This window comes from Malurus melanocephalus, unplaced genomic scaffold (genome assembly GCF_030028575.1).
Source record: "Malurus melanocephalus ecotype Western Australia unplaced genomic scaffold, MMel_1.1 scaffold_85, whole genome shotgun sequence".
NCBI lineage: Eukaryota > Metazoa > Chordata > Aves > Passeriformes > Maluridae > Malurus > Malurus melanocephalus.
The window spans coordinates 1,363,771-1,386,516 of NW_026623317.1; the positions used below are offsets into that span (position 1 = coordinate 1,363,771).

Here is a 22,746-nt window from a genome sequence, read left to right on the forward strand (position 1 = left end):
GGATGGGATATTGGGAAGGAATTGCTGGCTGGGAGGGTGGGGAGGCCCTGGCACAGGGTGCCCAGAGCAGCTGTGGCTGCCCCTGGATCCCTGGCAGTGTCCAAGGCCAGGCTGGACATTGGGGCTGGGAGYRRCCTGGGACAGTGGGAGGTGTCCCTGCCCAKGGCAGGGGTGGCACTGGATGAGCTCTAMGGTCCCTCCCAACCCAAACCATTCCATGGCTCTGTGATGCCACATTAACAACACAGCAGCCACCCAAGGGAGAGATCTGGGGACAGATCTGTGCTGACATCATGTGACATCTTTGACAGAAACCTTMCCCTCCCCTGCACTTCAGTTTGCAATGGGGCAGAAAAAGTTGCCAAAGCAAAGCTGATGAGCTCAGCCAAGCATGGAGGGAAGGTCTGGAGACAGCAAACAGCCCAGCTCAGCTGTGACAGGGCCCCATGCTTGGGGTGGCATCCACACCATGCTCCCAAAAACCCCTGGCATTTCCCATTAGCCAGCACAACACTGATCCTGGACACTTCTCACAGTTGGRGTGGCCAAACTACTGCTRCAGGAAAAAAWWTWAAATTKKTTTTTAAAAAATTAAATAGTAMATAAATAAATAGAACCAAACCAAACAACAACAAAAAAAAMCCACCAAAAACAACCCTTGGTCTAATGGTAAAGAAGATGTATCTGAGATCAAGGTTAATTACATCTGCATGGGGCTGCCCTCTTTCAATCTGATTCATTTCTTTATGATGCCTCCTTCCTGAGTCACCCCTATACATCTCCTCTCACCTTACCCAAGGGCAACGGCCATTCCACCAGGATAGTCAAGTGTACAGGGTGCAGCCAAAGAAACAAGGAATTGAATCCTACAGTCAAATTTGTAAGAATTATTTGCAGAAAAAAAAGCATAAAAAGCATAGTTTTGCTGATTTATCAAGGTCTAAACCACACTGCACCCATGGTTATATTTGCACAAATACCTACCAAGACAAGAAGGCTTAAAACCAACATTAACACAAGAAAATTTTCTCAGGAGAGGTTTGTCCCAACCACCCRAGGCTCTGAGCAGGACAGCAGCACWGYTGATGCYAAGGGTACAGGAKATTGCTCTGCATGCTCTAAGRTGTAAAAGCTTTAAGGTGTAAAACAGTAGTTGCAACTCAGACYCTTAAAAACTACCATGAAGYAGAAGRGGATYGATCTCAGAGTGTYACATTGCTCTGGCATTCACCAGAGCCACTTGCACAGACCAGAGCAGTCAGAATCACATCCTCACCTCTCCCACATCTCCTCCTGCCAGGCCACAGCTGCCAGAGTGCACCTACGAGAACTTTGACCGCAGACACGGCAGCAGCCAGACCCTGCCCACGGGAGGGGCAGCGCCGAGGCGCAGCTGAGGGGCCCGACAGGACCATCCCCACACTGCCCACATTGGTGTCCTTCCCCAGGGGACACAGCACTGGTATGGGATGAGGCACAGAGGGTCAGACCAGCCTTGGGCAGTTGGAACTGGACAATCTCTAAGGTCCCTTCCACAATGCTATGAGTTCCAGCCCTGCTATCCRTCATAAGTGAGAGCAGCCTTAAAGGGGAAAAGAGAAGAAAGAAAACRGGGATGGCACTGGAAGAGCAGAACCCAATCTGCACAGGATGACAGTTTTAACCTATCTGTTATGCCTTTAGCCCRTATCAGATGTTTAGCAAGCAGGTAAGAGTGCAAAACTGTCTCACATCTTTTTGCTTTGGTGTTTTTCAAATATCACCCTGACAAGCCGTTTTCACCACTCCACTTGTCCAAGTTGCAAGTGAGCAACTGCCATGCTTCAAATACTGGTTGTGGCAAAACACTACTGGAACTTCTGAGGGGATTTAGTTTTGGTTTTGTTCTTTTAATTATTATTACTATTATTATTATTATTATTATTATTGTTATTATTATTATTATTCCTAAACTTCTAGAAGAGCTTATTTAAGAGTTTAAAGGAAACCTTAACTTTAAAGGCAAGTCCAAGCAAAAAAGGAAGATGTTTTCCAAAAACTGGTAGAGCTGAAAGCAGGACAGGAGAAGTCTAAACTAGTCTGTGTTGTAACTCTTCTGCAGCTCCTAGTGCCCAGAAACTCAGAGCTTTGTGATAAACGTGCTATTTGTGATAAAATATTCCAATACACCAAATYGTTAAGGATTTTTTTAAAGCTAAAGAAATTATTTCTACACCATTTCCATCTCGGTGTTACACAGTTTTTTTAAGACCCAACTACTCATCTCCTAAACTCTTCTGAGATGAAGACACTACTACAAAGTGTCTACAAAGTCACAATGGCCAAGCACAGACAAATCTCTWACCCAATTCTAAATACCCTCCCAGACCAGGTGAACAGATCCAGCTTACGGTACAGGACAATGTGGGTCAGCCTGGACTCCTGCAGAGGCAGGCAGAGGTCCAGGATAGAACTGGAGAGAGAAACAGGTTGACTTAGTTGAGAAGGAGGAGAAATAATTAAAAGTGGTTTTAACCTACTTTACATTTATACTGCTGGATTTGGTGCTCTGTGCAACCATCCCAGTGCAGCAGCTCCAAAACTGTTCTCCAAACAATCCTGCTCCTGGTAACAACCACCAAACTGCTATTAAAATACCATCAGGCTTGCAAGCTCAACCCCAGGCTGGGAATCATTATTTTAAAGTTCACCTCCTCACAGTATCTGCACTGGGAAAGGAAAGCAGAATTTTAAATTATTTTGCCAGGATGATAAGGAATAAAAAAWTATGCAAGGATATACTTGAACCTGATCTTTTAAATCCCACCTTAAAATCCCAGCAGTGACAAAGCCAGATTTAATAAAAATAAGAAAAGATGCAAAGAGAAAAGGGAAGTTACAGCAGATAGCATAGTCACAGACACGTAAGCTCAACTGCATAGGTGTCACAGAGGGAAGAGATCTCAGAGATATTATTTGGACAAACTGAATTGGATTTCTGAGGCCTTACTATTTACATAGAGTAATTCTATGTAAATTCTATTCCACTTCTGCCTATGCATGGAATTGAAGCTTGGCTTTCTAAATTTTTCCTTCACAAATTATTTCTTCAAGTCAAGCAGTTTGGGTCCAAATAGAAGCACCAGACCTCATGTCCCAAAACCAGCTTGTTCCCCCAGGTCTTCATGGGAGACCCAAACACCCACTCAAAGCAGTATAAACTGGASGGACAAAACACAGCACTGCACACACCAGGAGACTTCTGGTATTGAAYTCATCTGGGAGATGCAGGGAATGCCAAATCCTTTCCAGGAAAACTGGAAAGAATAAAAAGCCAATCTGTTGGGCACCACTTGGAAAATCAGGCTCCAGGCTCTGGAGTTCAAATTTGCACAGGGAACTACAACACAGGTTCCGACTTCAGCCACTGCCACACTGATTGTGAAGCCAGAAGACTGGTCTGTGGGTGACACATACAGCAGTCATGTGTCATCTGATGTGGATTGTTCTACCAAACCRAAATTACCACAGTGTCTGTCATAAATTGCTTGATTTTCCATTTTTATTTTGCATGGTCTTTGCAGACATAGCATGTTATAAATACAACATTTGTAAAAACTCAACAGCTGAAACAATTCCTCATTTTGAAAGTGCATGTCAAACACATATCTCTGACTTCTTCACATTTATATGCAACTGATCAATAACATTGAACCTAATAAATCCAAGTGCTTTTGAGTCTTTAGGGGGAAAAGCAGCAGARTGTATTCCTCCAGACATGAATTTTYCAAAAGAGTCTGTTAAAAACCATGCTGCATTGGTATCTGGTTTCTATACAGAGGGATGTACATATATATATTTATTTATAGGCTCGCAGATAGAGCAAAGAACTCTAAGACCACATTAAAATGACGGTGATCTAATGACCCAGCTGGCATAATTAGCAGAATCTGCCAAGAAGGAAAAGGTGATCTGTCCTCTAGCACCAGAACCATGGTTTAAGAGCAACAGTTCAAAGCATCATTGACCAGACAGTAGGTAGCACATTTCTATCCCCTATTGACCAGAACTCATGTTTCAACGTGCAACCATGTCATGAACACAAAGGCACAATTAATGGAGGAAGAGAAAAAGCAATCAGCTCCTGCACAGAGCTGTAGGGACTGTGACTGCAGGACCTTGGACCAGCTCAAACAGATCAGTGATAAAAGGGACATCAAACAAGCACCGGGAAAAATTCGCCTTCTGCTTTCACTAAACAAAAGTGCATCTTATGATCAGACAAGGCAACAAAACCAGCGATCATTCAGCTGAAACAACAGATTTACAGGCTCATGGTTCATGCTTTGGCAACAGAATTTTAACAAGTGATCACCAAATTTAATACAACAAAAATACTTCTTCACAGTGTCATCTAAAATCCTGTCATGTCRTGCCCAGTTAGGCAGAAGAGAATAAAGTTAAGTGGTGGTGCCCACTTGTTACACATTTCCTAAACAACCAGACTTTAAGAATTAAGGAATCCTAATTAACATGATTATAACTGACTGTTCCCCTCTCAGACACTGGAGATCCAGAAAAATATGTCTCTGGATTTAAATCCCCTTGAACTTGGCTAGAAGTTACTTGCGTTTAATCAAGCAATATAGATGCAGACACACTAATATTTATAAAACAGGAAAAAACAAWTTTCTTTAGTTCCTATGTTTGTTGGTATTTACAGAAATGGCTAAAGATTGTAGGCATGCCTCTAAACGACAGATTTCTGTGAGATAGCAAAAAAGTCAAGATTTAAAATACCATCTTTTCAAATACAGGGATTTCACAAAAATCGCTAGACACACACACTCAGGTAAGACTCAGAGGTATCCTGGTTAAGAAAGTCAAACCTCTTTTACACACAATCCTCCACTCACTTTGAACTGGCCTGAGTGATGACACACTGGAAAATTAAAAAAGGCACCAAGCAAAAACTTCAGACACTATAGGATGAGCTGTGCTGACTAGTGATTTGTACACCTATCCCCAGGCACCCTTCTCTMCGAAGTGTACCACACACAGAAGATATTCAAGTGCTTTCAGTCAAAAAAAAAAACAAAAACAAACAAAAGAACCCCAAAACCCCAAACCATTAAGCAATTACACAGGCCCAAAAATCAAAAGGAAAGCAAGGAAACCTCAAAAGTGGAGAAAACTTGTCAGTGTGCAGTTCCTATTCACAGGTCTGACTTAATTAAAGTGGAGCTCTGAAGGTAAAAATCATTTGTGCAATAAGGACACTGTTTGTAAACCAGAGCCACGGCCCGGCACCGCTACCGAATGCTGTCCAAATAATGCACTTCTGGGTACAGCGTGTTCACCAGCAGGGACAGGAGGTTATTGCCATCCTGAAGGCAATGCTCAGGGTGCTTGATGAACACAGAGGCCTGGGAGAGCTGCTCTTGGTAATCCACGTATTGTTTGTTGGCTGCCATGGCTTCGAGAGCATTCAGTGCCTACAGGGACAAGGGAAAACTCTGTTAGGTGTATCTTGGTMCACAACACACCACCATATGCACAATTACCCTAAAGGATCCTTACCTACCACAGAACCCAGAGCACTCAGAATAAAATAGCTGTAAAATACAATCCGTAACTGTGTTTCAAGTCTACATTTATTTTTCAAGCTGTCCTCTCTCCAAGATCAACATAAAAAACTGTCCTATTAAGGCTTCCTAGGATATTGTAAGCCAAATATTGCCAAATATTTACTTCATGAACTCAAGACATGGTTTCACAGAAATTAAGTCAAACTACAAGCTGCAACACACTTAAATCTTCACTTTAGGTTGTTCTCAGGAATATACTGACTTTCATAAAAGTTTTGTTTTGCTCCCATTAATAGTATTAAAGTTAGATATTAACTGTCAAGTTAAAAATTATATGTAGAGAAGTCTATGTTGGCAGGACTAGCAAGGGCAAATGCAAAATATATTTCTGAACAAGTTTTGTTCTTTTCTTAGAGAAACAAGCTGTACCGAGCTACTTTGCTTTGGTTCCTAACCAACTCCTCCTTCCTCTCCTCATGCACTTACTGAAAGAACACCACGGTCGGTGCACATGCTAAAGRAGAATTGTTTATTTGTCACAGGGCTTTTAAGCCCTGACCTCACATAAACAAATGTCAGTGTGAATGCAGCCCTGCTTTATCACTGACAAGCAGTGCAAACAACAGCAGCACTGTTTTTTCCCGATTATTTTAAATTCCTTCTACCTGCTATGTTCTAAACTTTATGTCAGGGTTTACAGACATAAGTTTATCTGCCCCTTTTAAGCATGTAAGATTAGAAAATGGTGYTTTCATTAAAGCAGAACACTGTATGAAGTTTTACCCAGGATCAGTTTAAGACAGAGCTCAAACACACACAGTCCTGCTGCCAAAGTTCAGCAACAAGATGAGAGTAGGATTTACCTTGAAGAAATGCTTGCAGTGAACATTATATAGTTCACCCCAAAAGCTAAACTAGCACGCAGAGAGGGCATGTCAAGCAGCCAGAGACGGGCACACCTCACCTGCTGAGCCTTCTGAGACAGCCTGGGCTCCGACCCGGCCTTGAGGCGCACCTGGCTCTCTGCAGGGATCTGCACCAGGAGGAAGGCGGACAAACTGCGGGCAACCACCCGAAACCTGCGCAGGGGGACAGAGGGACAAGGTGACACCACATCTGCGAGTCTCAGGCAGCAGATCAACTCTTATGTTACCTCCCATGAGGTATCTCTTGGAAACAGAACAAAGTAAAGGCTTTAGAGGACCTATTCCAGTGCATTAGAAGCCACTTCAGTATCACAGAATCCTGGAATGGTTTGGGTTKGAAGAGACMTTAAAGCTCATCTCGTTCCACCCCCCYGCCATGGGCAGGGACACCTTCCACTATGCCAGGTTGCTCCAGGGTTACAGCATCCAACCTGGCCTTGGACACTTCCAGGGGTAGAAGGGGATCCCAGCTTCTCTGGGATTACATCTAATAGGATACCATACACACTGGAGGATAATACACCATATATACGAAATGTTGCATCTRTTTCAAGCCTAGCCGAAATACTCCTTATCTCACATCTGAAATACTCCTCAAGTGACAGAATGTGAAGCATTCTTACACCAAATCAAGRGATGAGTTGAATGAGACCAAGAATTTGGACCAATTTCAACAGSATTGCAACCCTGAAGGTCTTTATAAACACAAAGTTATGTTCAACAAAGAGYTGAATTGATGTTCCACAAACATTTGTGGGGGTTTTCTCTCAGAATTCTTTCCACAATGAACTTGACTTTAACACCTAACAATCAAACTTGGTGTCTCTCTTTAGCTGGAAGAGTGATCACAAGCAAGCACATGCTCCTTGCAGCTTCTCGTAACATTTCCACTACCTCAAGGTTGGGACAGAAAATGCAATGTGTCTGTYTTTATAWAAAATCTTGTGAMGTCAACTGAAACAGTTTCTACAGAMYGGGTGGAAGTATCTCCCTCTAAGAAAGATCTGCCTAGAAATTTTGCTGGAGGTGGACATTAAGTAAGAATCAGAACTGCATTTTTCTTCCTTCTTCACCACAACCTTTACCGAAGTTCATACTCACTTCTTAATCAGATTAACACACCCACTGTACTTCTGTGGCAGGCTCAAACAACTTCACAGATGTGGGGGCAGCCCGGATTCTAATCAACTTTTAGCACTGCACTAGACACAGACTGGGCACTCTAGAGCCACACTGAAGTTTCTTCAACACCATGACTCAAACAATAAGATCACTGGAGCTTCAGCCCTCACCTGGGTGACAAAGGAGACCTCCTGCCCAGCCCAATAGCACCAAGTATTCCAGAAGTGAGTCTCTCTTCAGCCAGCTGGTTCTGCCGGCCCTGGATGGACAGCAGTGTCCGGATGACAGATTCAACCAGAATAGGGTCATCTTGTTCCAGCTGCACCAAGGACAACTGCATGGCTTTATGCCACCAGAGAAACAGCTTTGCCTCTTCCTTTGCTGAGCTTTAGGGAAAATTTAAAGAAAAAAATAAGAGAAAATAAAAATTAAGGAGTCAGATGCATAGGTGAAGAAGTTTATTTCTGTCCCCATTAGGGTCATAATAATTCACTAAAAATTAATTAGTGACAGCTAATTTTATTACATGATAGCATAACTATACAACCCCGCCAGTTATACTGCTRTAACTGCACAGTTGTGGATTTGATCCACCAGCTAGCAGGTTTTAAGAGCCTGTAAGAGGACAAGGMATAGTGCTTCCTTTTAAGCTTTACAACTGGAAATAAATGGTACTTCAGTCGTAAGTGGATTTAAACTTGGCTAAGACTTGGCACAAAAGGAATGAAGCTGTATCTCTATTCTTTTGTTCTTTTCTTYACTTGCCAATGAAACACTTCAGGAAGCAGTGGATGTTGTTACCACAACAATTTAGACTTTTAATATGATTCTTGAGAAAAGGAAACACTGAAGCTTTTTGTTGAGTAAAGCCCAGAGTGAAGTTCCCCCTGTGATATTTTTAATCTTTCCCCAAGCAGTTGGCAGTTTAAGTTAACAAGCTCAGATTTTCCACATAAAGCACCAGCACGAGTTTCCTGCATCAGACTATCCTCTCATTGCCTGGGATAGGAAATGACTGGGAGGAGTCATCTCAGATCTGATGTTTAGAGCAAAGTTTAATATGTTTTATGCGGGGGCTTTGCTGATTCCTTCGTAGTTCAGAAATCAAGCTACTGCAGTACCTACCTCTGTGAATGTATTTTTTGAATTTCAGCAATTCAAGTGGGAACATACATTTTTCCAAACTGTTCTTTTAAAGAAAATACGAACATTATCAATGTTAACATGGAAAAATAATCTTAAGGTTTGCTAAATCCAGGCAATTTCAGCAGCAACTCTAACTACAGTTGTTATATATGTTATGTATTTTTGTTTTGACCCCAAGGCCATGCATCTTTTCCCCACAGAACCCGGTTATCTAAGAAGTTTTACAGCAATACAAGCCACTAACCCCAGCACCCCATCAGCTCCCGTGGCTCCAGATTTGTTTCGGGGCTGCTGCAGTCCCCATCCAGAAGCTTTCAACATCAGGTCTCTCCGAGAATTCAGCACATAACTCACCCCACCTTGTGGACAGGCTGGGAAGGGGAACCCAGAGTGACTCAGGGTTTGCTTCGAGTCACTTTAACAGAGCACAAATCCAGGCTGCCATTGAAACCAAGCTCGTCTGACTGAGAAATTACTGAAAACCACTAATTTCTAGCAAATTAAATTCCTTCTTCCATTTAACCGCCACAGCTATTTCCTGTTGGCACTGCATATGGACAGAATCTGTGTGAGTAGATACAGAAGGGAATGCTATTTCATCCAGGAGCCTGTTGAGATAAACTTAATTCACCCAGACCATGAGCTACACAGCTCTAAACAAACCTTAATCTAAAYAATAATAATAACAACAACAACAATAATAATCTAGAATTTCAGGCACATTCAGAAGCTATGGGTTTCGTACCTGGGGTACACTTGCTCCAGCCATTTGCTGATGGTCAGCAGGATTTTCATTTCATTGGTAAGGGTTTGGTCAGTGTTTAGGCATTGCAGCAGGTAAACRTACAGGGTCAGGTAGCTTCCTAAAGACAGGCACTCCTGCAGGAATTCTTCCATGGTTAGCTCAGGAACTTGGAGGGAGGCAAGTATAGGGCCCCAGCCTAACTCCTGATGGTGAGAGGAATCTTTGAAGAAAGCAGAAGGAAAGRACAAAAAGCATGTGACAAAGCAGCATTTGGTAAAACCTAAGAAGCAGAACGAGTCAGTTACGAGAATCTGGGCTGGTTTAGCTGTTTTCCTGGTAATCAGCGTATCATGCAACTCTGCCAGAGAGAAAAGTTCCACTATTATASGGCACCTCCTTGAGGTCAAGGTGAGATATTTTTCCTTGAACATTTCAGCAATGGAATTACAAGTATTTCCCTCAGGTGTACTGAAATCTTCCACACAGTGAAAGAAATTAAAATGTAGCTCCACAAGGATTATGTAAACAGAAGGAAAAAAAAAAGAAAAAAGAAGATCAAGCACACCACATTTTCAGAGCTTTACCAAACTAGCTTCCAAAACTCTCGAGTCGGGGAAAAATGTGTTTTGTGATCTTAGGATGATTTTTTTTTTTTTAAGTCCTCCACTTTAGCTGCAAAAAATGGCAAAACTACACAAAGCAAATCTGTTTTCACAGAGACAAAGATAGATATTAAGAAAGCACACAAATAGAGCAGTTGTAAAACGCAAACCAGAATCACAGCATTTGGATTGGATTGGAAGGGAACTCAGAGATAATCTTATACCACCCCCTGCCCTGGGCAGGGACACCTTCCATTAGATCAGGTTGCTCCAAGCTCCATCCAACAAGGGATGAAGGAGCCAGATTATCTGAGCAAYCTGTGCCAGGGAAAAATTTAGGATTTCTCTCTCATATCCCATGTACCTSTGTYAGTGTGAAGCCATTTCCCTGCGTCCCTAGGCATGGCAGAGGGGCTGGCACAAGGTGATCTTTTAATGCCCCTTCCACACTCCACAATTCCTAACCCTAACCCACTCCACAATTCCAGAGAATTTGTGCTCAGTGGCATCCCAGACTGTCCAGAGGCTGTGACACAGGCTCCTACCCTGGCTGAAGTAGGCAGTGATGCAGGCCTCGGTGGTCTCGGCCATGTGGCGCACGGARGCCAGGCTGTGGCAGGCAGCCGTGAGGAGGGGCATGGCCAGCAGCCCCTGCACTCTGCAYTCGATCCACCTGCGCAGGCTGCCCCGCAGAGACTCGGCCGTGGTGATGCTGGAGTTGTTGAGCATCATCAGYGTTTCCGTGAACAGGCTGCTCAGGGCCAGGTGGCGCGTCTGCAGATCCATGTCTGCCGGGCAGAAAGCAGAGAAACATCAGTGAACAGACACTGGAACCAGCTTCAGCTTCATAAATGAACTCTTTCTGTGGAGACTGGCAACAGCCTCTTGCTGTTGGGCATGGGCAGGAAGAGACACAACCCCTCACAACCACTTCTGTGGAGTACAGTGAGATCTCACCTGAGCTCATGGTATGACAGAGGAACCACAGGATGGTATCGGTACTAAAAATGAGATTTAGAAAAATCCCATCTGGACACATCATATCACTAGAGTACACCAGTATACCTCTTCTACTTCAACACAGTCAAGTTTTCTCAGTTTTATAATTTAGAATCATTTCTGAGAACCCAGTCATAGAACCATAAAATGTTAGAGATTGGAGGGAACCTTAAATATCATCTATACCTAGCCTTCCAGCCATGCAAAGGGACACTTCCACTAGCCCAGGCTGCTCAAGGTCTTACACAATGCAGCCTGGAGCACTGCCAGGCTTGGGGCATTCACAACCTCCCTGGGCAACCCCAGTGTCTCACAACCCTCACAACAAATTGTTCTTAATACCTAACCTAATTTTTCCCACTTTCAGTTGGTACCCTGTATTCTCAATCCCCCAGGACCAAGAGAAGAACAAGAGAGCATATTTGTGCCATTTTTCCCTTTAAAAAGATGTACATAACAAGTAAAATAAAAATTAAAAAAAAACAACAAAAAACCCACCAGATGACAAAGAAAAGAATCCCTCAGCTCCTGTGTATCAGCCAGTTTAACTCACAGCACAACCCCTATTTTTAAGTTTCGTTCTGTCACTATTGACAGCTCTGTGGGGTAAGATGCCTGTTTTGGCTTTGTGCTAATAMACCACCTATATATACATAACCAAAGAACCATGTCCTGCTGCCTATAGGGGAGACAGGGCAGTAATGCAAATAATTAAATCATCACAGATATTCATCAACCCACTCAGCAGAATAAARSATCTTGAGAGCTTTAAAGCAATTTRCCATTTCTTCAACACTAACCTGGAGGATTAAAGATGACTACATCATCTAGCAACTTGGCCATTTCTTGCTCCAAAACTGCAAGGGTTATCTTTCCACTTTGTTCTAAGGTGCTGAGGAACTGGACCACCTGGCGGATGTATGCCCGGGACTTCAGTGTTGCATCCTGTCAGACAAAATTCAAATCAGTCAGGGGAAAAAAAAGAAGAAAAATCACACCTACAACTCCTTCCATGTTCCATAATACACACAAGCTGAACTTTGCAAAAGCCAAGAACAGCACAGAAATGCTCCAAAACTAGTTCAACTCACAAGGTGGATGTGACTATCTGAAGATGCCCCAAATCCTGCWGAGATTTTCAGGAGCTTCACAATCAGTTCAGCTCCAGCATCCTTAGCAAGGATAACGGAGGGAGGGTAGTGACTATTGCAGTAGCTGATGATGCTTTGGTAAGATGAAATGCCCACRAGCTGCCAAGGAAGGGAGCTGGTCTGTCCAAGAAGATTTATGAGTGGAGATTCCTGAAAATTTAAAGACATCAGTTTAAGCTACACCTTCTTTGCAGTTTTCAATTCTTATCCACAGTAYTCAGTATTGGAAGGAAGCCCCAGCTTATGAATTCAGAAAAGATGGAGCAGAAAACCCACAGAAATAATGACCATTGGAAGTCTGTCTGAAAAGCAATTTCTTATTCAAGGAGTTACCTATCACATGTATGCCATCTCTWGCATTTGCAGAACCATATTCAGATTGTTCCAACAGCTCTAACCAAGCACAAAGTCAGTGAAAAATGTTAAAATTTGACATGCAAACATGGAAAGACAGCTAGAAGGATATGGAGACCCTCCAAGTTAAAGTTCAATACATGTTTAAGAGAGATACATTAATTTATTTTTAARAATAATATTGTAGTAAGTTCACAGTTCACTGTGTCCCTTAATTTTCCATTTAGTGAATCACCTACCAAGCAGGCGGACTCCTCACATGCTTATTCTCATAAATACTATCCCAAACAGCACAGCAGCCCCACAGCTCACACAGGCAGTTCAAGTCAGCAGATGGAAAAGTCTGTCTAYGAGCAGATCTTGTCTAGTCTTAAACAGCTGCTGTAAGAAAGAGTGCCCCTGGGCACAGAGAAACACCAGCTGTCATGGAGCTGTGTCAGGGGAGGATCAGGTTATAAGGGAATAGGTTATTAAGATATAAGGGAAAGGCTCTTTCCCAGAGGGTGCTGGCTCTGCCCAGGCTCCCCAGGGAATGGTCCCGGCCCCGAGGCTGCCAGAGCTCCAGGAGCGTTTGGACAGCGCTGCCAGGGATGGACAGGGGGGACTGTTGGGGGTTCTGGGCAAGGCCCCCAGTTGGGCTCTATGATTCCTTCCAACTCAGGAAATTCCATATCCAATTCTGTGATTCYACAGGCTTTAAAATGAGCAAACATTGGAATTCTACTGACAATCCAGAACTAACTCAAATTACACTACTTCTACAAGAATGTGACACTGGTACAACAAGTACTTCTCAAGGGTGCTCGTGCCCTGGAACACAGGGCTGAGAAAGTCTGAGATTTAGATCAAGGTGTCACAGGAGTGCTCTGGAGCCAAAAGCCTCCTGACAGTGTGTGTCAGTTTAACACACTGCTGGAGGGAAGGAGGGAATTCCTGAGGCTGACTCACACCATGTGCAAACAGGTATCTTCTGAAGCTTGAGAAGCTTCTGATAAGMAAACACATTCAGGTCAAAGCATGTGAACCCTGGTAATTTTCCTAAATTGAAACACGGTGATGGTCAAAGGCAGCTGGTGACATCTTGATGCCGTATCTTATAATGTCTCAGAGAAAATGAGAACAGAAGATACTGCAAATGGGAGAAAGTTGACATATGTGAAATGGGATTTCTTAAAGATGATCCAGYCCCTCTGAAGAGTCCTCCAGAAGCAATGGATTCAGTCACACCACACAACCTTTCTAGTAAAAGATTACTCYTCTTTTAAGAGACAAATATGAACCTTCCCAAAAATTACCTCTTCGCCTATAAGCTGTTCCTCCTTTGCCAACAGGACCATCATATACAGCAAACAGACAATCATGTTGTGAGTCTGAGGGTGTGGGTTGGGATTCCAGGCATCAGAGAGGACACTGACCCAGTTAATTTCACATAAAACATAACCCAAGAACAAGAAACAACTCTTGGGGCTGCCTCTTTCAATCTAGGAAGGAGAAAGGGAAAAAGTGCATTAAACTATTTAAGTTTTCATACTTTTCTGTGTGAAAATGCAGTTTGCAATAGCAAAATATATTAAATCTAACTAAAAACATGTTAAATACATATGCAATAAATGAGACATTCAGGTAGATCAACAAAGATGGAGCTGTACAGCTTCCCACAACTTTCTGTAAGACTCAAAAGCACTCCTTCACAAAAAATAGAGCAGCTGGGAATGCTACAAACAAACTTGAATAGCCTCCTTCCTAAAAGAACTGTCTCCTGCTCTCCAGTTATTTTCAAGGGCAGTACTGACTATGAACTTAATTCAACAGATGCCATGTACTCACTTTAAAGAATTCTTCCATGAGCATCTGGTCTGGATGCATTTCCTTCCATGGAAGCTTTCTGAACTCGGTGTGGAAAGCATAGAGAATAAACTCTGGCATTTTGGGGGCTGTACAACACTCACAGTAATGCATTAGATGTAACCAGAGAGCCCCATGGTGGCTTGGCAGCAGCTTTTCTACAATCAAATAAAATAAATTAATTAACTGAAGAAAAAAAAAATCAGGTAAAGCTTGATTTCAGAAGAAAGTATATTTYTGAAGAGGAAAAAGTTACACTAAAATACACTCAAAGAAAAAAAATGCACACTGAACTTCTCTATATTTTTTCTCCAAATCAACAAGTGGGAAGGCTTAGGATTCCAGGCTTACCTTTAAAGCTYTCATGCAAAAGTTTGATGCAATCTGCAAACAAACTGACCACAGTGGAGGCTACGGGAGTATCACTCTCCAACCAAGGGTAGCAGGGCTGGCTGCTGAAAAGAAGCACAACACAAATTTCAGTGTTCAGTTACCTGCAATTTAAATTAAGCAGTGAAGTACAGGTATCAGCAGTTCTCCCAATTTCAGCTCTTTGGGACTGTCCTTCCCTAGAAGAGCTGCACACTTCACTATCCCACTCAAGATCCATGGTAGCACTGAGCAAGCAGAAATTACTTGTTTGGTATTAATGGAACTAATTAAAACACCAGAGTTTCTCAACGACATTATTCACCAACTACAGACTACATTCTAATTTCAGTGGTGAAGGTGCACTCACAATTCCAAAAGCCTTTAATTTTGAAACAAAGCAAAATCAAAATGTATTATATTATAAACAACAGTTGGTGTGAAGACAGAGGTACACAAGGCGGTAGACCATCACAGTACTGATTTAGCATGAAGTTTTTTTACAAACCACTGGCATTTGAGGTTGTACTTGTTTGACTTTTTTGTTTTACTTTCAACACATATTACAGATATTACAGAAGTTAAAAAAAAGGAATCCAAAAATCAAGTTTCAGTGGTTTTTTTTTTTTTAAATGAGTGAAATCTTTCTCATAATCAGACTCTGCTTGTAGTATTATTATTAGAAGATCTTTCTCATCTCTAAAATAATAACTCTATCCAAATCTTGGGAAATTTCATGCATGTCATGAATTAGTTCTGTAATTATTAAGGAAAGTACAAAGTGAGAGCTCTTTAAATAGAAGGCAGGAATTATTAAAAACCAGGTAATAATGAAAGCARTTCTTGCAGAACTAAAGTCCCTACTTTAGCAAAAATTCATTTTATTTTAAAATGCAATAAATACCTKGCATCTTCTCTATCCAAGACCAGTATCCATGGTTTAAAGAGTCCAGCAATGACTGAATACAAGGACTGCAATGCTGAAAGGAAATAAAACAAAAGCTGCTTTTTTCCTTCAGATCAGTAACAGTGAACATATTACACTTTTCTAAATTTGCATATAATATCCTTTTCTCATTGTAACATTGACAGAATTATAGAATAATTAAAATTGAATAGACCTCTAAGATCATTGAGTCCAACCATTCAATCAGYCCTTTCTGGTCAAAGAAAAATTTAACATACAATAGGCTTAATAATAACTCTGATTATCACTATGGCTGTTTTAACAACAATCATAAACATTTTGCAATGTTCAGATGTTTCATTAATATAACTTTAAGAACACACCAAGATTGTGGGGGTAATGAGGATTCACACTTTAAACCTGCACTGATTAGAAGGTGCTATTTGAATTTAATTAAAAATTGAAATAAAAGGCAACTTTCTACAGATCAAAAACACRCATGGTGAATTTCAGTAGTGTCTCCTTCCAAACCTGTGCTCAATGCAAGAGACTGTTTTTCCTGAAGAAAGTACAATCTCCTATTAAAATAATTTTGAAGGAAGCTCAAATATAAAAAAGCCTYCTCTCAGATTATACATGGCCATGAAGCAGCATCAACCCATCTGTATTTTAGTATGATCATTATTTCACAAATGTAAAGTGGGAAGATTTTACTGCATATTTAAATGGCCCTTAACAGAGGAAATTAGAGAAATTAGGTGTCTGTCCTTAAGTAATTTGCTTTTAAGACACATTACCTGCTAAAATTCTGCTACTACCAACAGGCTCTTGGGCTAAATTAGCAACTTCAGTGTCAATWAGTCGTTTAGTAAGATACTCCAGGAATCTATTCACTTCAGCCACATAAGGAGTCCATTTTGAAAACAGGCCAAAAGTCCTGAAGTCCACTGAGCCCAGTCGGAGTTTGCAGAAGGATGTGGAAAGCCATTCTATTGTCTCTCTAACCTGTAAAAAGAAGGAAGCTATCAATCAGCTGCAGAAAGGCTGCACAGCAGTGTTATCTGTCACTGGAGGGCATCTGCACCCACCTGTTCTGTGGAGAGGAGAGTTTTTGCAGCATCCCTCACCACAGGACCTTCAGCAGAATCACTCTTCTTGAAACTGCCCTGCTCGGTCACTGGTGAATCACAGCCCAAGGCTTTAAGTGATGCCTTCCAACAGTCAGGGCTTAGAAGCTGCTCTGAWGAGCCTTAGGAGAAAGAAGAGAATGCATTTGTGAAAAGCAGAAAGAAGTTTGTCCCTTTCTCCAAACGAGTCAAAAAGGGTTTAAGTCACAACTCCCTTCTACATGAAAAAAATTACATATTGCACAGGTTTGAAARCCCCAAGTTTAAGGGTAAGAGATTATCTCTAATTTGCAAACATGATCAAATTAACAATTCCTTTTGGCATCTACATGTTTCTCTTTTTARGAGAGCTTCCCAGGCACTTTGTACATCCCTGGTTCCACACACAATAAGAGACAGCTGCTGCCTCAGCATATATGGTTTGATAAAGAGAAGTACTTTTGTTCTCATTTGAGGGGTACATCAGATTATGGGTGGCACCAAATGTCACCCAGGACATTTTCAGCAAATTTCAGTGTCAGTTCCAGGTCTCCATAATTCCAGTTCTCAGTTTGACAGTGAAGGGTAATCAAGAATAAAGATTCTGCTTTACAGTTTGTGGCATAACCGTAATTAATAGGGGCTTCACTAATAGAAGACTCTCCWCCATCCTCCTCCAGTTACATTAGCTGAAAAATCTGTTGTCACTAATGTGTGTGCCTTCAACCACAGAAGAGCTACAATATGTCTAATRAAAACAAATCACACAGCAATGCACATAAAAATGCCCACAGAGCCCTAAGGAAGTTTAAATCATTCTGCACGTGCAGCTATTTAACTCTGCTGCATGCAGTTCAYACTGTTAAAAGAAGGGCTCTACACAAAAGGCTTAGTATTCATCACCTCAGATACTCACTTTGCACAAACAACCTTAAGAAATCACTGTAGTGGTCAGGGAACTGATACTGGAGAAGGTTAGTCCAATGCTTGCAGAAGATATTAAATGGCATCAAAATATCCTCTTCAGGTTCCAGGCCACACGCATTGAGAGCCAAGTGAATGGACTCCAGGAGCTGGGTGCGCTCTGAGAGGGGTGGCTTGGCCACACTCAACCACTGTGGGAGGTCAAACTAGAACAGAGCACAGGGAGCATGGGTAAGCAGGAGATTGGTTCAACAGCCACAACACCATCAGGAGAAAGGAGAAGTTGCCAGGGAAATTAAATCATGATGTTTTTACACGGTTAAGAAAAACCTCACAAATTTGAGTCTTGTTAGTCCATGCTCCAAACCTCACTCTACAAAGACTATGATTTAGCATATTACAGAAGTTCCTGGATTTATGAAACAGCATGGCTCAGCTTCATGATGTGTCTGAGTTTCCACACCAGCATTAAATGTGTGGAAACCGAGCTGATTCCATAGTCCATGAATTTTCAGGTGGAGGAGCATAGCCTCTCGAGCACCTGCTCCAACCTTGGTCAGAAGGAACAACGCTGACCACTGCCACCATGGACAGCTCAGAGTCCTGCCCAGGACAGACTGCCTGCTGCTCCCAGCTGTCCCGTTTAACTAAAGAGGAGAATCAGAGCAGTATCAAAGGCCATAAATTACCCTTAATTCTCCACTGGCAGAATCATGAGTAACAAGAGATGTGCAAATCACTTGCTATCACCTAACTCTGCTTTAAGACAGGCAGGAAGGACAYAGGTGCCAAACAGAGCTGAAAAATGCAGATTTTCCGATTTTCTTTTGTTTTGATTGCTAAGATATATGGTATTAGTCGATGTGATAGCATCACATCACTGGCTATTGTGATGAATATGCAGAGATATCAGGCAGAAGAAGCCATTCAGAGATGGTTTTAATTTCAGGAGTAAACCCAGGGAAATATCTAGGGATACTACATGGGCTAAAACAGGCTACTTAAGCTATTTGCTTATAACTCATGCCCTTSTTGAGCTTAAATACAACATTACCATTCAGTGTGACCAACACAGCTCTACAGAACCTGTCAATGCTATTTTAAAGTACCAGATTTGCATTTCTCTCCTCTTTGACCTAAAGACACAGTCTTYAGGGGAAGAAAATCCACAAACCAGACTTCACCTTTGTCAGTAGCATGAAGACCACATCGCTGTTATCCTCACTTAAAAAGGCCACGACTTTCTTGTATAAAGTCACAAATTCACTGGGAGAGGCAACTGGAGTGAAGTAAGGAGAAAGAAGAGTACACAGCCTTCGATTCTGCWGGATTGTCTGGAGCAGATGCTTGCACTCTGATTTGGTCCCACTGATGAACACCTGAGAAAAGTGGGAGTGGTGGAAAAAATAACAGCCAAATATGAGTCAGCTGGAAAATACACCTCTTAAGCTTGTTGTTGAAACACCCACAGTTTTGGTCCTTTTATAAAAAGGAAATGTTTTCTCAAAAACAAAAGACTGTATTGAAATAAAAAACAACTAARCGCTGTTATTCCACACAATATAACACAAAATAAACTTGTTTCCCTAACACASTTTAGAATAGCATTTGTGACCACACATGTTGTCTAGAAGTACCGAGAAATACCTTTTTTATGATGGAATAGCTTAAGAAAATGAATCCTGATTTCATCAGCCCTGCCTGATAATAGGAAAAATTTAACAGAACTCCAACTGTGAAGAACTTCTCAGCACTTCAGCTGTTAAGAGTGCTTAGGGACAGATGCACATGGAAATAAATGGTATCTAAGAAAAAAGTAAGTATCTGGACCCAAAGAARAGGCTAATGGTTTTTCTCAGAGCACACACAAAACAAACTTTACCACCACCAATAAAGCACTGATCTTTTCTACCAGCAAATWTCGGATATAACTCACTACACAGAGAACACTGCAAAGCTGTACAAGAAAGTTGTCTAAATACAGAGSTTGACAAGAGGTACATCAAGCAGAAAGTGACAGTTAAAAGCAAAGTCTATACTGAAAAACRCTTTTATGAACTGAAAGTACCCAAACTTCAGTTATCTGTCCAAAACTCCACCGTTTAACTATCACAATGACAATTTATTAACTCTAAGCAGACACCTCAGACCAATAGTTTTCATCTCTCCTAAAGACTGTGCATATGACACAATTAGTTGTAAAGAAAACGGGATAGAAGCTTAGAAATTAGCTTTCAGGCTTTTGAATGTGTTAGACCCTCCACCCCCGCCACATCCGCAGGCAATCTGAGTAAGAATAGTCACCCAAAAATCCATTTTTTTAAAAAATTAGAAAATATTTTCATATTCAAGAAATAAACTTACTTGGCCCAGAATCTCAATGCAGGATGTGAAGAACTGCCTTGTGGGAGGATTGCGYTGAGTTTCATCACACACATACTCCACCAATGTGAAAAACAAACCAATTCCAACTTTTTTGATTGCAGGCATAGGCTGCACCTTGTAGATGTTTATTAGGGCCCTAAAAAAATTAAATTAAAAAAGGCAAATTTAATTTACATACTAAGAATAACCATGAAAATAAAGAGAAGTTTCTTGCCAATATACAGCCTTGAGATGTGTATTTGTGATACTCCCTGAGTACCCTCCTTCTTATATCCAGGCTGAAAAGTCACAGATTTAGCTCACGTAATTTTGTGCCTGAAATTGATACTGCCAAACCTTAGRAAGTCTCCATAACCAGAGTCAGAAGTGAACAATGAAAAACTTTCACAGAACAGTTCCAATGGATTAGTTCTCCCTCTAATCATGTAATCATCATATTCTTATGGCTTCTCAACTGCCTTTGTACAGCAAGAAAAATAATCTCATTTCATTTCACAGGCTCAACAATAAAAGARCTAAAACAGAATTAATCTTTTCTTGCATATTGCCAAACCCCTGTCTTCACTGAGTCCAAATGAAAACAGAAGATACAATTCCATGGATGTAAATATCAAGAACTAGACCATCCACAGAACTTTTCAAATTTATGATCAAGAATGAACACTTAGAAATAGTAGGCAAACACTTTTACTTGTACAATGAGTACACTCTATAGTAAACCAGCTACACTAAGAGAATCCCAGCAGAAAACTGGAAGATTGGGAATGAAGCTGTAAAAGTGGACCTCTGGGATGAACTGTAAAAGGTCTTCAAGTGAGGAAGACGGCCCCATTTTATTTACACCCCCCAAAAAAGTGATATGATATAACCCACTTCCACTGCACCATTTTGTTTCACATATTGAAAAACTACTTTTAACACTCTATTAAAGCATTATGTCCTTCACTATAACTGAAAAAAAACATAGAGAGTCATACTGACATCAAATAGTTTAGCCAATAGCTAAGACACCTGTGGTACAAGTTTGCCAATTCCTAAAATTTAATACAGCATTCCTGTCATCACCTGGTGTGCTTCTGCAGGATTAGGAGGGCTATTCTAACACACAGAACAATAAACAGAAATAGAAAACAATACAAAGAACACAATACTGTGTGCCCTGTTGAGCCTGAGTCACCCTCTGACAATCAGAACTACTCCTTTAGAGATCTGTGTAACAAACACACAGGTCTCAGGATTCCAGCTGTGGTGGTGACCTGAGCTGATGGGCACGAGGGAAAATGCACAAAGAAGTCCCACATTTTAACTCTACCATACAAAAACAGAAATACAAGCACCACTACCCAGAGCAGTGTCTGAACAACCTACGTTATGAAATTCTCCACATGTACAGCTGCTTCCACAACACCCAGGGAAGGTGGCTTCATAGCTTCTGCCTGCAGTTGTCTCACTTCTTTACGCAAAGCATGAAGCTGCTGGCTCACTGCTTCATTTTTGTGCTTCCCTTCAAACTAAATGATAAAAAGAGACACACAGTCATTTCACAATTCACATGGTTTTGCTAAAACTCTTTCATGTTGCAGCTATTTGTAAAACTGAAGCAGAGTCCAGTCATCAAACTCTGAATATGGATGGATGGTTTCCCCCCTGAGAGCTTTGATCAGATTTAGTACATTGTGCCCAGGAACACATCTTGGTCATGTTCCTAATTAATTATCACACACACTAATACAATTCATGTCTTTTATGTAAGCCTTTTAATCCACAGGGACTGAAACTTAGAGGGGATCAAAAAATTCATTTACTAAGCAACATGGGAGTAATTTCTATAAACATTTTCATGCTTCYATTCCTATCAGCAAGCAAATTCCCACATCCATACACTAGGAAGCAGTTTAGAATGGATGCCACAAGCAAAACAAATTATGGAACAACTTAATTCTTCAGCTGTTGATGTGCTTCTCCTTTCGAAGGAGATATTTCAGACCATTAATATGTGTGTGGATTTATTTGGTCAAATGCCACAATTTTTACAAGGATTCAGCCATTCCACACTCATSCTCAGGCCCAACAGTCCCAAAACAGAAGTGTTGCCATCCCTCTAACCTGGATGGTGAGCAGAGCTGCTCCCTGGCAGCCTTTATTTGAAGTTCCCCTGCACTCCAGGTGGAGTGTGATCTGCTCCTCCCTGTTGATATACAGCTTAGGCACTGTGTCCAGTATCTCACTGTTCAGAGCAACATGCTGAGACTCCCAGAGAGCTGCAGTTCTGAAAGGCATTTATTAATAAAATTACCAAAATCTTTCCTGAAAAGAGTGATGCTAAGAATTTATAAGCAAGAGAAGAGACTTCAATTTAATGTGCTGCACAAAGACTCATGACACTTTCCTGGAAAACMTAAAAGGTTATTAAATGAAATTGAGCTAAAACTTCAAAGTAATAGCACTTCAAAGTAATAAAAAACAGGTCCATAAGAACAAAACTACTSAAGTATGAGTGAGTTCTTTTGTATTACTTTATATGACAACCTGGAAGGAAACTAAAGCAAGTAATCTCTGTAAGAAATGCAATTTTCCACCAGACAAAAAAAAAAAAAA

General features: G+C 41.3%; 2 protein-coding genes across 2 annotated transcripts in view; one reads left to right on the forward strand and one right to left on the reverse strand.

Moving 5' to 3' along the window:
• The window catches only part of SIGLEC15 (sialic acid binding Ig like lectin 15), a 9,960-nt gene extending 6,960 nt beyond the window's left edge, over window positions 1-3,000 (forward strand). The window contains exon 5 of the mRNA XM_057367789.1: window positions 1,301-3,000. Within this exon, the coding sequence (XP_057223772.1) occupies window positions 1,301-1,397 (97 nt within the window). The 3' untranslated portion in view covers window positions 1,398-3,000. The remainder of the gene's footprint in view (window positions 1-1,300) is intronic.
• A 286-nt stretch (window positions 3,001-3,286) lies between these two features.
• EPG5 (ectopic P-granules 5 autophagy tethering factor) overlaps window positions 3,287-22,746 on the reverse strand; it is a 55,139-nt gene continuing 35,679 nt past the window's right edge. Inside the window, exons 27-44 of the mRNA XM_057367814.1 lie at window positions 22,255-22,417; window positions 21,517-21,659; window positions 20,128-20,284; window positions 18,948-19,142; window positions 17,756-17,969; window positions 16,822-16,982; window positions 16,531-16,738; window positions 15,731-15,806; window positions 14,809-14,912; window positions 14,440-14,615; window positions 13,908-14,093; window positions 12,199-12,408; window positions 11,908-12,052; window positions 10,654-10,896; window positions 9,507-9,726; window positions 7,786-8,001; window positions 6,532-6,646; window positions 3,287-5,474 (exon numbers count right to left, since the gene is read on the reverse strand). Of these exons, the coding sequence (XP_057223797.1) occupies window positions 5,292-5,474; window positions 6,532-6,646; window positions 7,786-8,001; window positions 9,507-9,726; window positions 10,654-10,896; window positions 11,908-12,052; window positions 12,199-12,408; window positions 13,908-14,093; window positions 14,440-14,615; window positions 14,809-14,912; window positions 15,731-15,806; window positions 16,531-16,738; window positions 16,822-16,982; window positions 17,756-17,969; window positions 18,948-19,142; window positions 20,128-20,284; window positions 21,517-21,659; window positions 22,255-22,417 (3,115 nt within the window). The 3' untranslated portion in view covers window positions 3,287-5,291. The remainder of the gene's footprint in view (window positions 5,475-6,531; window positions 6,647-7,785; window positions 8,002-9,506; window positions 9,727-10,653; window positions 10,897-11,907; window positions 12,053-12,198; window positions 12,409-13,907; window positions 14,094-14,439; window positions 14,616-14,808; window positions 14,913-15,730; window positions 15,807-16,530; window positions 16,739-16,821; window positions 16,983-17,755; window positions 17,970-18,947; window positions 19,143-20,127; window positions 20,285-21,516; window positions 21,660-22,254; window positions 22,418-22,746) is intronic.